The sequence below is a fragment of the Narcine bancroftii genome, chromosome 2 (genome assembly GCF_036971445.1).
Source record: "Narcine bancroftii isolate sNarBan1 chromosome 2, sNarBan1.hap1, whole genome shotgun sequence".
Classification (NCBI taxonomy): domain Eukaryota; kingdom Metazoa; phylum Chordata; class Chondrichthyes; order Torpediniformes; family Narcinidae; genus Narcine; species Narcine bancroftii.
Genome location: NC_091470.1, coordinates 106,340,049 through 106,353,591, shown reverse-complemented (window position 1 = coordinate 106,353,591; position 13,543 = coordinate 106,340,049). Strand labels below are relative to the sequence as shown.

Genomic DNA, 13,543 nt, shown 5'->3' with positions numbered 1-13,543 from the left:
ATCTTCCATTAACTTTGATTGGACAGGTCAATTGTATTGAAATGAATATTTTCCGATGAATTCAACATTTATTTCAGTCATTACCTTGTCTACTTTCAAAGGGCTTTTTTCAGGATTTGAATAAGGCAGTGCACGAGTTTTTATGCAAGGGTAAATTAGCTTGAGTGGCACTGCATAAACTTACATGGAAATACACGTTGGGTGGATTTCAGTTAGCACATTTTCAAAATTATTATGAAGCAGACCAGTTGAAATTTATTAGTAGATTGATGGATTTAGATTATCCTCCTAGCTGGGCCAGGGTGGAAATGGCATGTATTTCTGAGGCTGAGGTACATCAATTTATATTTCATTGGAATTCGAATTTGTTACAGGAACATAATATACCAGTATTGAAACATTTCTTAAAGATTTGGATTTAAATAAATATGGTTTTGGAATAAAAAGGTAAATTATCAATCTTTACTCCATTGTATAATAGCCAGCTTATTCCTTTTTCAATGTTTAATAATTATTTAAAGAGTTGGGATTAAAAGGGTATAAAGACTATACAGGACTGTTTTGAAGAGGGACAATTTCTTTCTTTTAATCAATTAAGGGAAAGATTTGGTATATCTGTAAATTCTTTGTTTGTGTATTATCAACTCAGAGCCTTGGTAAAAGATAATTATGGGAGAGAGATGAATTTACCTACTTCAACGAGATTTGAATCTTTGATTTCCTCTGTACCAAGGAAGGGTTATATTTTGATTATGTACCATTTGTTACAGGATAATATGGATAAACCGATTGGGAAAAATCTAAACTTAAATGGGAAAGTGACTTAGCATTTACTTTCCCTGAAGATGAATGGGCAGATATGTGTCAGGATAATGTAATTAAATTGACTAATGTAAAATATGGAATGGTTAATTATAATTTTCTACATCAACTATATTTGACCCCGGTGAAATTGAAAAAAAATATGGGTTTAGTAATTTTGATTCTTGTTTTAGATCTGGTTTATGTAATGGAACTTTTATACATTCTGTTTGGTCTTGTGTTAAAGTTCAACCATTTTGGCAAGGAATTAAGATAGTTTTAGAAAAATTATATAACTTTAAATTACCATTAGATCCAACGATTTTTTGTTGGGTGATATGGCTTCTCTGAGAGGAATGGGGCTGGATAAAACTCAAATTGCTTTTGTACATTTAGTGTTATCAGTAGCGCATAAATGTGTAGCTAGTACCTGAAAAGATATTACAGAGATTAATATAGTTTGCTGGCATAATGAATGAAAGCTTGTATTGTTATGGAAAAATTACTTATAATCTACATGATAATTATTCTTTCTTTGTTGATAAATTGTTTCCATATTTGGAATATATGCATTTAGATAAACTCTGAATTGTTGTTAATACATAATTTTTTACTATAATTCATATTTTTGGCTCTCCTTAAGAGAGCTGGCTGATGGGGTGGGTGTTTCTTTTTTTGTTTTGTTAGGTTGTTGTTTTTTTTATATATTTCTGTAAAATTAATTTTTGACCTTTATTAGATTGTATGTTATGTTTGTATTATCTTTTAAATAAAGTTTGAAAAGAAAATCATGCGTTTTTAAATTCGGGCATCCCGGAACGATTCCAAGCCGTGGGGAAAAAAGCCGAATCATTACCTGAGCAGATAACACCGGCTTCAGGGAAGACTCCAGCTGCATTGATATTCCATGATGACGATTTACAGTCACGCAGAACAGTCTCATTGCCAATGCACTCAACATCCCACTTCATGGTGCGTCCGGTCCCCGGTCCAAAGTGTGAATTGCCTGGGGCTTGCAACGCGGCACCGCAGCCCACCTCACTGCACACCACAGACGCATCCTCCAGGTCCCAGTCGAAAGAAACCACCGAAAACCAGAAACCCCGGAGGTGAACCTCAACTCTCCCGGCGCACGAACTGCCTCCATTCACCATCCTCCACACGACGCTCTCTGAAACAAAACAGAAACATCAGAAGTGGGCTTGCCCGCGGATCATTCCGCCTCCTGGCGCACCAAGGTCCCAGGTCATAACCGCTCACTCATTCCTGTCCACACATCTGTAACGGAAGGGCCAGTCTGTGGTATACCCCGAATTAAGTGATAAACGTCACAATTCCCAGTAGGTCATCCAGTGGTTCCAGGGAACAAAGCGGTTCCCAGAACGAGAAGAACCTACCCGTGTACACGCTAAGTAGATGCTTTAATCAGGACGGGCGCCGGCTGCAGCCAGTCCCGATCGCCGTGTAGTAGACGAAACCGTGGTGGTAGTGAGAACCCATTCTAGGAACTGGACATCAAAGGAGAAGCGGTCGACGAAGTCGACAGCCAGACAAAGGCGGGGTGAACAGTGCGAGTTCATTTGGACACCGTAACAGTATCAACGAGGCAGGTGCAGTGCTCCGCGCCATACAGGGAGCTGTTTTTTTGTCACTCGCGTGTAGGTAGCGATCACCTCTCAGCTATAAATCTCAGTAACAACTAATCTCTAATAAAATGCAAGAGTATACTTGGACGTCTGACGACAAAGAAGCTCATTTCAGCGATTCATTTCCAACGCTCTACCCTTTGATAACGTTCCACATGGAAGGTTCAGGCGCTAGGTATTAATATTGAGATAGTTAGATGGGTTTAACGGTGGCTAGAAGGTAGATGCCAGAGAGTCATGATGGATACATTTCTGTCAGGATAGAGGCTGGTGGCGAGCTTTGTGCCTCAGGGATGGTGTTGGATCCATTGTTGTTTATCATTTACATTAATGATTTGGATGATGGAGTGGTAAATATGGTTAGTAAATATGCGGACGATACAAAAATAGGGGATGTTGTGGATAGTGAAGATAGTTTTTAGCGACTTCAGAAGGATTTGAAATGCTTAGAAGAGTGGGCTGAAAGATGGCAGATGGAGTTTAATACCAATAAATGTAAAGTGATTCATTTTGGGAAGAATAATCAAACCAGGACATATGCAGTGACGGTGAGGGCATTGAGGAATGCAGAGGAACAGAGTGATCTTGGAATTACGGTTCATCGTTGTTTGAAAGTGGAATATCATGTGGATAGAGGGGTGAAGAAGGTTTTTGGTATTCTGACTTTTATAAATCAAAGCATAGAATATAGAAGTTGGGAAGTGATATTGAGACTATTCAAGGCATTGGTGGGGACAAATTTGGAATACTGTGTGCAGTTCAGATCCCAAAAATTGTAGGAAGAATATCCGTAAGGTAGAGAAGATTTACTAAAATGTTGTCTGGATTGCAGTATGGAGAATACAAAGAAAGATTGATTAGACTGGGTCTTTATTCATTGGAGCAGAGAATGTTGAATGGAGATTTGATAGAGGTATTTAAAATTAAGAGGGGGATTGATAGAGTAGATGTGAATAGGCTCTTCCCCTTGAAGGTAGGTGAGATTGGAATGAGGTGTCATGAGTTAAGGATTGGAGGCAAAAGATTAAAAGTTCCATGAGAGGGGACTTCACTCAGAGAATGGTGGCTGAGTGGAATGACCTTCTGGAAGAGGTGGCTGCAGCAAGGTCAATTTTATCATTTAAGAGAAAGTTGGATAGGTGCATGGATGTGAGGGTATTGGAGGGTTATGGGCAGGGTGCACTGTTGGGAGCTAAAAACAGTCCCTTTCTCGCATAATGAACAGCAAGACATTCAGATCAATGCACCGCCCAATGCTCCACAGAGACATCATCCTGACATGCAGATATCCTATCATCACTCTGCGTAAATCCTGGAAATCTATCAGTAAAACTCACCCAACAGTGGAGATACAAGATAATTTTTTTTCATAATAGTGACACGAGAGTGCAGATGCTCGAATTTGGAACTAACCACAAACTACGAGAGGAACTCATCGGATCATGCAGCATCTTCTGGATGCGGGGAGAGAGGCGGGAATTGTCAATTGTCCGAGCCGGACCCTGCATCAGGACAGAAAGTGTTCGATCCTCTGAGAGCTTCCAGCAGCTTGTTTGCATTTTGATCAGTACTTGCATTTTACAGAATATTAATTGACACAAGTTAAGGCAGATTAATTAACAGGAGTGTGAGTTCTGTAACACAAATTGTGATCCCAACATGACAAAAATAACACAGTTAGACACTGGATGTAATTTCATATAGTCGCGGTCAATCGGATGTTTTCACACCCGGGCGTCCCCGAACTATTCCAATCGGAGGTGAGAAAGAAGGGATCATTACCTGAGCATATAACGCTGGCATCATTGTCGTGTGAATATCTATATAATTTCCATGGTATCGATGGGCAGTCCCGCAGAGCGGTCTCATTCCCGGTGCAGTTAACATTCCATGCCACGATGTGTCCGGTCCCCGGTCCAAAGAAAGAATACGACAGGGATAGCAGCGCTGTTCCACAGCCCATCTCCCGACACACCACAGCCGCATCGTCCAGGCCCCAGCCATTATGAGCAAGAGTTCCCCAGACACCCTGGTGGGAAACCTCCACTCTCCCGGCGCACGGACTTCCCCCATTCACCAGCCTCAACGTGACGCTCTCTGAAACAAAACAGAAACGTCAGCACCAGGTTCGGCCGCGGCTCCTTCCCCCTCTTGGCGTAACCGCGCTCCCAGCTCACCGCCGTTCACCTATTCAGCATCCTCATATCTTCAGCGGATGTGCTACATGCTAATTTGTGATATATCCCGAATAAAGTGGGGAAGGTGGCGAATACATGCAGTCTGTTCAACGTCCTAAATTCCGGGAAGTCACTCGGTGGTTCCAGAGAACACGGCGCATCTCGGTACGAGAGAACACGCCCATTTACACACTACGGGATGCTCGAATGGGCTTGACAGATCTGAGGAGTTCCCATCGCGGGGTAGTGGTGGTGATGTGAACCCATCCTAGGAAGTGCGCATCAAAGGACAAACCGTCGGACTAAATCTTCAGCGCTACAAAGGTGGGGTGAACCGTGCGAGTTCGTTTGGACACTGGAAAAAGTTTAAGGGAGTCAGCACACTGAGTCACCCCACCCTTCAGAACAGTGTTTCATTGTCACCCTCCTGAAGTTAGCGGTCGACTCTCCGCTGAAAATATCAGTGACATCTAGTCCCTGAAGAGTGAAATCTTCTACGACAAAGTAGCTCATTTCAAAGATTCATTTCCAACGCTCCATCGATTCCTTCCACGGTCCTATTTCGTTTTTCGCTCCATGGCCGCTAAATTTGACTACTCTGTGCAGACTGCATGGTAGCATTGCATCTATTCCGTCGAGTGCTAAAACACAATCCTTTTCTCGCAAAAAGAACCGCATTCCGTTTAGATCAAAAGCACCAGCCAATGCCCCTCAAGGTCACATCACCCTGACATGCAGATATGTCCTTGTTACCTTGTATCACTCTGCGTAAATCCTGGAAATCTCACCCACCCATTTGGAGATTCAAGAGGTTTTTTTTCATCTTGGCGACACGAAAGACTGCAGACGCTGGAATCTGGAGCAAACCACAAACTCCTGATGAAGCCCTTCAGATTGAGCAGCATCTGCTGGACACGGGGAGGTCGTGTTTGGAGGGGGGGGGGGAGTGAGGTGGTATTGTCAACTTTCCGACCCGGTCCCTGCATAGGGACGGAACTGCTTGATCCCCTAATATCTTTCAGCAGTCTGTACCTTTTTTTACACAGTACTTGCACGGTACAAAAATATTATTGCCACCGATTTTGACCGATTAATTAACAGGTGTACAAGTTCTGTTACAAGAATTATGATCCCAAAATGACACAAATAACACAGACAGAAATTGGATATAATTCCACATCATCCCAGAACGATCCCAAGTCAAGGATAGAAAAGGCGGATCATTACCTGAACAGATAACGCCAGCATCGTGGTTGTGCGAATATTTATATAAATTCCATGGATCCGATGTACAATCCTGCAGAGCAGTCTCATTCCCAGTGCAGTTTACACTCCGTGTCACGATGGGTCCGGTCCCCGGTCCAAAATGAGAATAGCCCAGGGCTCGCAGCGCTGCTCCGCAGGAAATCTGCCGACAGACCACCGCGGCGTCGTCCAGGTCCCAGCCCTCATCATACACAGTACCCCAGACACCCTGGTGGTAAACCTCCACTCTCCCGGTGCACGGGCTGCTTCCATTCACCAGCCTCAACTCGACCCTCTCTGAAACAAAACAGAAAAGTCAGCACCGGGGTCGCCCGCGTCTCGGCGCATCGCGCTCGCAGCTAACAGCCGCTCACCCATTCAACGCCCACACATTTTCAACGGAAGAGCCAGTCTGTGGTATATCCCAAATAAAGTGGCGAAGACATGCAGTCTGGGAAACGTCCTAATTCCCGGGAAGTCACACGGTGATTCCAAGGAATAAGGAGGCTCCCAGAACGAGAAGAACGTTCTTGTTTACACGCTACGAAGAGCGGCTGATGGCCTGGTTTGTTCTGAAGTCAGTTGTATCCAGTCCCCATCGCCGGGTAGTGGACCAATTCCAGGAACTGGCCATCAAACGAGAACCCGTCGGATTGGCCCTTCAGCACGAGAAAAGTGGAGTGCACAGTGCGAATTAATTCGAACTCCAGAACTTTGTCAACGCGGTCAGTGCCGCGTGAAGGTGTGTTCATCACTCAGCTACTGATTTTAGTAACAACTGTTCTCTGATAACATACACGAACAGTGAATTATCCAACGATAAAGTAATTTCTTTCAACGATTCATTTCCAACGCTCCATCTTCTCCTTCCCACTTGTCCTGTACAGGCGTTCGCTCCATCACCGATAAACTTGATTGTACTACGCTATACAGTCGGGTGCTAAAACAGTCCTTTTCTCGCAGAAAGATCCGCACGCCAATTATATCAAAATCACCAGCTGATGGCCCTAAGGATATCATCCTGATATGCACAAATTATCCTTATCACTTTATAATCACTCTGCGTGAATCCCAGAATTCTCTCAGCAAAACCCACCCAGAAAGAGGATTTTATCCATATGGGTGACACAAGACACTGGAGATGCTGGAATATGGAGCAAACTACAAACTACTGGAAAAATCCCTCATATCGAACAGCATCGTCTGGTTGCGGGGTGATGGGAGGAGCGGGGCTTGGTGGGGGGATTTGTCAACTTTCCGAGCTGGACCCTGTATCAGGATAGAAGCTGCTCGATCCTTTGGTAGCTTCAGCATCTTGTTTATATTTTGATCGGTACTTGCATTGTACAGAATATTAATTGACACAAGTTAAGGCAGATTAATTAACAGGAGTGTGAGTTTTGTGACACAAATTGTGATCCAACATGACAAAACTAACAGTTAGGCACTGGAAATAATTTCACATCAGTCGCAGTCAATCGGATGTTTTCACACCCAGGCGTCCCCGAACTATTCCAATCGGAGGTGAGAAAGAACGGATCATTACCTGAGCATATAACGCTGGCATCATTGTCGTGTGAATATCTATATAATTGCCATGGTATCGATGGGCAGTCCCGCAGAGCGGTCTCATTCCCGGTGCAGTTAACATTCCATGCCACGATGTGTCCGGTCCCCGGTCCAAAGTGAGAATACCGCAGGGCTCGCAGCGCTGCTCCGCAGCCCGTCTCCCGACACACCACCGCGGCATCGTTCAGATCCCAGCCATAATCACCAACAGTTCCCCAGAAACCCCGGTGGTAAACCTCCCCTCTCCCAGCGCACGGACTTCCCCCATTCACCAGCCTCAACACGGTCCTCTCTGAAACAAAACAGAAACGTCAGCAGGAACGTCTCGCCCGCGGTTCCTTCCGCCTCTCGGCACACCGCTCACCCACTCAATGTCCACACATCTTCGCGGAAAGATGGGCAAGAGTGTGAGTTCGTTTGAACACCGGAATAACGTCATCGGCGTCAGTACATTGCACTGAGCAATAGAAGAAGATGGTTGATTGTCACCTGCATGAAGGTAGCGGTCTCAGTAACAACTAGTCTCTGCTAACCTTCAAAAAGATTGAGATCTCTGACGACAAAGTAGCTCATTTCAACCATTAATTTCCAACACTCCATCTATTCCTTTCACTGTCCTCTACCGTCGTTCACTCCATGGTTGCTAAAGTTCACTGCACTGTGCAGCCTGCACTAATGAAATTGCACCTACCCTGTCGGCTGCTAAAAGCAGTCCTTTTCTCGCAGAACGAACCACGAGCCGGTTAGATCAAAGGTACTGGCCGATGGCCCTCAATGTGACATGACCCTGACATGCAGATATGTCTGTGTAACTTTATCATAACTGCGTAAATTCTGGAAATTGCCCAGTAAATGCTACCCAACAGTGGAGATCCAAGAGGATTCCTTTTTTATATTGGTGACACGAGAGACTGCAGATGCTCGAGGGATCTATCAGATCGAACAGCAACTTCTGGATGCGAGTGGGGGGAGGGTGGTTGCGGGAGGCTGGAGATGAATTATCAACTTTCCGAGCCGAACTCTGCATCAGGACAAAATCTGCTCGATCCCCTGATAGCTTCCAACAGTTTGTTTATTGCTTGTTCAATAATTGCACTGTGCAGAATTTTATTGCCACAGGTTATGCCCAATTAATGTACACGAGTGTGAGTTCTATGACATAAATTGTGATCCCAAAATGTCAGAAATAATCCCGTCAGAAACTGGATGTAATTGCAATAGATCTATTCAGATATTTCTGACTCTTGTGTATATATCATTGCAAAAGGGAGCTTTTAAACAGGGAATTCATTGATCTAGACAGAGTTGGGAAACAAATTTAAATACATATGGGGGGGGGGGAAATGGCAATAATTATGTTATGACAGCATGACAAACACAATGAATGTTAGATATAGATTGTTTCAATATAATTTTTTACATTAATTGTATCATACTCCACAAACATTAAGTAGATTAAATCAAATTCATAAGATACAATTTTTAGGTGTAGTCAAGAGATAAGTACCTTTTTGCATGCTACGTGGTCATGTTCAAAATTGAGAACATTTTAAATGGAATTAGGAAAATTTCTAAAACGTCTTACGGGAGTTAAATCTCCACAAGACCCAATGCTGAGAAGACCTAATGCTTATCTTAATAGATAATATTCGGGTGATAAGAGCAACATTTAAATTGCTTTTTTTCTAAAAGGAACTTGTGAAAATTGCATTAGCAGTCCAAGAAAATTTATAGTAATGACGTGGAAATCAGATTTCAATTTAGGAATGGAAAGATGGTTTGTAGAAATACGTTGCTGTATACCCTTTGAGAAAATTACAAATATTTAAAGGAATAAAATTATACTTCAAAAATAATTGGCGCGCATACTTACATACCCTAGGTATTCATTTATCCAGAGATTTCTCCAAAACTTATGACACTTTGCGAACTCCTTGGAACAAATAAAAGATGATATTGAGAAGGCAAAGTTGTGTGATGATATTTTGCCAACCAGGTTTGTTTTTCTTTTTTTCTTAACTTTTCTGGATTCTTATTTGTATCTTTTTTCCTACTTATGTTTTTTGTGGTATATTATTTGAGGGGAGGGGATTTGTTGGTGGGATTCATTGTCCTGTTTAACTGATTTGAAATCTATGACTGTCATTTTCTAAATTTTGAAATTTAAATAAAATGTTCAGAAATAAACTGGATTTAATTCACATCAGTTGTGGTCAGTCGGAAGGTTTGTATAGGGCATCCCGGAATGATTCCAAGCCGAAGTAAGAAAAAGCGGATTATTACCTGAGCAGATAACTCCAGCATGGTAATCGTGCGAAAATTTATATAAATTCGATGGTTCCGATGTGCAGTCCCGCAGAGCGGTCTCTTTCCCGGTGCAGTTAACACTCCACGTCACGACGTGTTCGGTCCCCGATCCAAAGTAAGAATAACCCGGGGCTCGCAGCGCGGCTCCGCAGCCCATTTGCCGACACACCACAGCCGCATTGTCCAGGTCCCAGCCGTAAGCAGACACAGTTCCCCAGTAACCCTGGTGGTAAACCTCCACTCTCCCTGCGCACTGACTACTCCCATTCACCAGCCTCAACGTGACGCTCTCTGAAACAAAACAGAAATGTCAGCAGCGGGCTTGCCCGCGGCTCGACCCGCCTCTCGGCGCCCCGCGCACCCAGTTCACTGCCGCTCATGCCTTCCACGCCATACTTCTTCAACGGAAGGGCCACTCTGTGGTATATTCCGAAGGAAGTGGCGAAGGTGGTGAATAACATCAGTCTGGTAAACGTCCCAATTCCCGGGAAATCACTCGGTGGTTCCAGAGAATAAAGCGGCTACCAGAACGAGAACGTTCCAGCTTACTCACTACTGAGAGCGGCTGATAAGCGGGTTAGTTCTGCGGCCAGTTGTTGCCAGTCCACATCGCAGTGTCATGGACATAACACGTGATGGCGGTGGTGTGAACCCATTCGAGGAATTGGGCATCGAAGGAGAAAGCGCCGGATGGGTCTTCAGTGTGACAAATGCAGGATGAAGAGTGCGAATTCATTCGGACACTGAAATATCGTCAACGGGGTCAGTGTCCTGCACCGCACCTCTGAGGAAGCTGTTTGATTGTCACCAGCGTGATGTTAGCGATCACTTCTCAGCTGCACATTTCAATACCATATAGTCTCTTAACATGACATCTCTAAAGACAAAATAACTCATTTCAACGATTCATCTCCAACGCTCCATCTATTCCTTCCATTGTCCTATACCGGCCTTCGCTCATGGCCGCTAAATTTCACTGCACTGTGCAGCCTGCACTATGGCTTTGCACCTACTCTGTCAGGAGCTTTTTAAAACAAAACTCCTTTTCTCAGAGAATGAACTACAAACCGGTTAGCTCAAAAGCACCAGCCAATGTTCCTCAAAGTGACATCACCTGACATGTAGATATGGCCTTTTTTAAATCATCATTCTGCGTAAATCCTTGAAATCTCTCAGTAAACCGCGCCCAACATTGGAGATTCAGAGGATTTTTTTTTCATAATGGTGACACGAGAGAGAGCAGATGCTGGAATTTGTAGCAAATCACAAACTACGGGAGGAACGGATCGGATCGAGCAGCATCTTCTGGATGCGGAGGTGGGGTGAGGGGAGAATTGTCAACTGTCCGAGCCAAGCTCTGCATCAGAACAGAAGCTGCGAGATCCCATGATGTCTTCCAGCAGTTTGTTTGCATTTTGCACAGAACTTGTACTGTGCTGAATATTATTGCCACCGGTTAAGGCCAATGAATTAACACAAATTCGAGTTCGATAACACAAATTATGATCCCAAAATGACAAAAATAACACAGGTAGACACTACAAGTAATTTCACATTAGTCACGGGCAATCGGATATTTTTACACCCAGACCCGAGGTGAGAAAAGGCGGATCATTACCTGAGCAGATAACGCCGGCATCGTAGCCGTGTGAAAATCTATGTAAATCCCATGGTACCGATGTACAGTCCCGTAGAGCGGTCTCTTTCCCGGTGCAGATTACACTCCATGTCACCATGGGTCCGGTCCCCGGTCGAAAGTGAAAATAGACAAAGGTTCGCAGTGCTGTTCCGCAGCCCGTCTCCCGACACACCACAGCCGCATCGTCCAGGTCCCAGCCGAAAGCGCCCACAGTTCCCCAGATACCCTGATGATAAACCTCCACTCTCCCGGCGCACGGGCTGCCCCCATTCGCCAGCCTCAACACGACCCTCTCTGAAACAAAACAGAAACGTCAGCACCGGTCTCCTCCGCGACTCCATCCGCGCACCCAGTTAACACATAGACATTTTCAACGGAAGAGCCAATCTGCGGTATATCCCGAATAAACCGGAGAAAGTGGAAAACACATGCAGTCTTGTATGCGTCACACTTCCCGGGAAGTCACTTGGTGATTCCACAGAACAAGGAGGCTCCCAGGACGAGAAGAACCTGTCCGTTTACACACAATGGAGATCAACTAATGGGCTAGTTTGTTTGAGGCCGCTTGTAGCCAGACCGATTGCAGAATAGTGAAACCAACACTTGGTGGTGGTGTGAACCCATTCTGGAAAATGGGCATCAAAGGAGAAAGTGTCAGGTTGCCTTCAGTGCGACAAAGGTGGGATGAACAGTGCGAGTTCATTTGGATTCCAGAACAACGTCAATGGGGTCAGTACACTGCACAGCGCCGTTCTGGAAGCTGAATGATTGTCACCCGCGTGAAGGTAGCAGTCACCTTTCAACCACTAATCTTAGTTACAAGAGTTTTCTGATAACATTCAAGAACACTGAGTTATCCAACGATGATGTATCTAATTTCAACGATTCGTTTCCAACCCTCCCTCTATTCCTTCCACTGTCCTCTTCCGTCATTCACTCCATGCCCGCTAAATTTGACTGCACAGGGCAGCCTGCACTATTAACATTGTATCTACTCTGTACCAAAAACAGTCCTTTTCTCGTAGAACGAACCGCAAGCCGGTTAAATCAAAGGTATCGGCCGACGGCCCTCAAAGTGACATGCAGATATGCATCCCTGACATGCAGATATGTCCTTGTTAGTTTATCATCATTCTGAATAAATCCTGGAAATCTCGCAGTAAATTCCACCCAACAGTGGAGATTCAAGAGGATTTTGTTTCATGGTGGTGAGACGAGAGACTGGAGATGCTCGAATCTGAAACAAACCACAAACTGCTGAACGGACCCATCGGATCGAGCAGCATCTTCTGGATGCGGGGAGAGAGGGGGGTTATTGTCAACTTTCAGAGCCTGGCCTGCATCAGGATAGAAGCTGCTCGATCCCCTGATATCTTCCAGCATCTTATTGTTTTTTTTTTGCTCAGTCCTTGCACTGCGCTGAATATTATTACCACTGGTTATGACCCATTAATTAACACAAGTGTGAGTTCTGCAACACACATTGTGATCCCAATATGATAGAAATAATTCCATCAGAAATTGGATATAATTTCACATCAGTAGCAGTCAGTCAAATGTTTTTACACCCGGACATCCCAGAACCATTCCAAGCCAAGGTGAGAAAAGACGGATCATTACCTGAGCAGATAACGCCGGCATTATGGTTTTGTGAATATTTATATAAATTCAATGATTCCAATGTGCAGTTCCTCAGAGATGTCTCGTTCCCGGTGCAGTTTACACTCCATGTCACCATGGGTCCAGTTCCCGATCCAAAATAAGAATCGCCCGGGGCTTGCAATGCGGTTCCGCAGCCGATCTCCCGACACACCACAGCCGCTTCGTCCAGGTCCCAGCCCTTATCATCCACAGTTCCCCAGACTCCCTGGTGGTAAACCTCGACTCTCCCGGTGCACGGACTGCTCCAATTCACCAGCCTCAACACGACGCTTTCTGAAACAAAACAGAGATATCACCACCGGGCTCAGCCATTGCTCGACGCACGGCCCTCCCAGCTCACCATCTCTCAACTATTCAACATATACACATCTGCACCTGAAGGGCCAATCTGTGGTATATCCCGAATAAAGTGTCGAAGGTGGCGAATACATTCAGTAGAGTAAACGTCCCCGTTCTCAGGAAGTTACCCGCTGGTTCCAGGGAACAAGGCAGCTCCC

At 44.7% G+C, this 13,543-nt stretch overlaps 1 protein-coding gene across 3 annotated transcripts in view; it reads right to left on the bottom strand.

Moving 5' to 3' along the window:
- LOC138754094 (scavenger receptor cysteine-rich domain-containing protein DMBT1-like) overlaps window positions 1–13,543 on the bottom strand; it is a 48,159-nt gene that overhangs the window by 16,318 nt on the left and 18,298 nt on the right. For all 3 annotated transcript variants that reach the window (XR_011351561.1, XR_011351562.1, XM_069917915.1), the window contains exons 4-8: window positions 13,005–13,319; window positions 11,364–11,678; window positions 5,852–6,166; window positions 4,230–4,544; window positions 1,658–1,972 (exon numbers count right to left, since the gene is read on the bottom strand). Coding sequence is in view for 1 of the 3 variants with exons in the window: in XM_069917915.1 (XP_069774016.1) it covers window positions 1,658–1,972; window positions 4,230–4,544; window positions 5,852–6,166; window positions 11,364–11,678; window positions 13,005–13,319 (1,575 nt within the window). In the remaining 2 variants the exon portion in view is untranslated. The remainder of the gene's footprint in view (window positions 1–1,657; window positions 1,973–4,229; window positions 4,545–5,851; window positions 6,167–11,363; window positions 11,679–13,004; window positions 13,320–13,543) is intronic.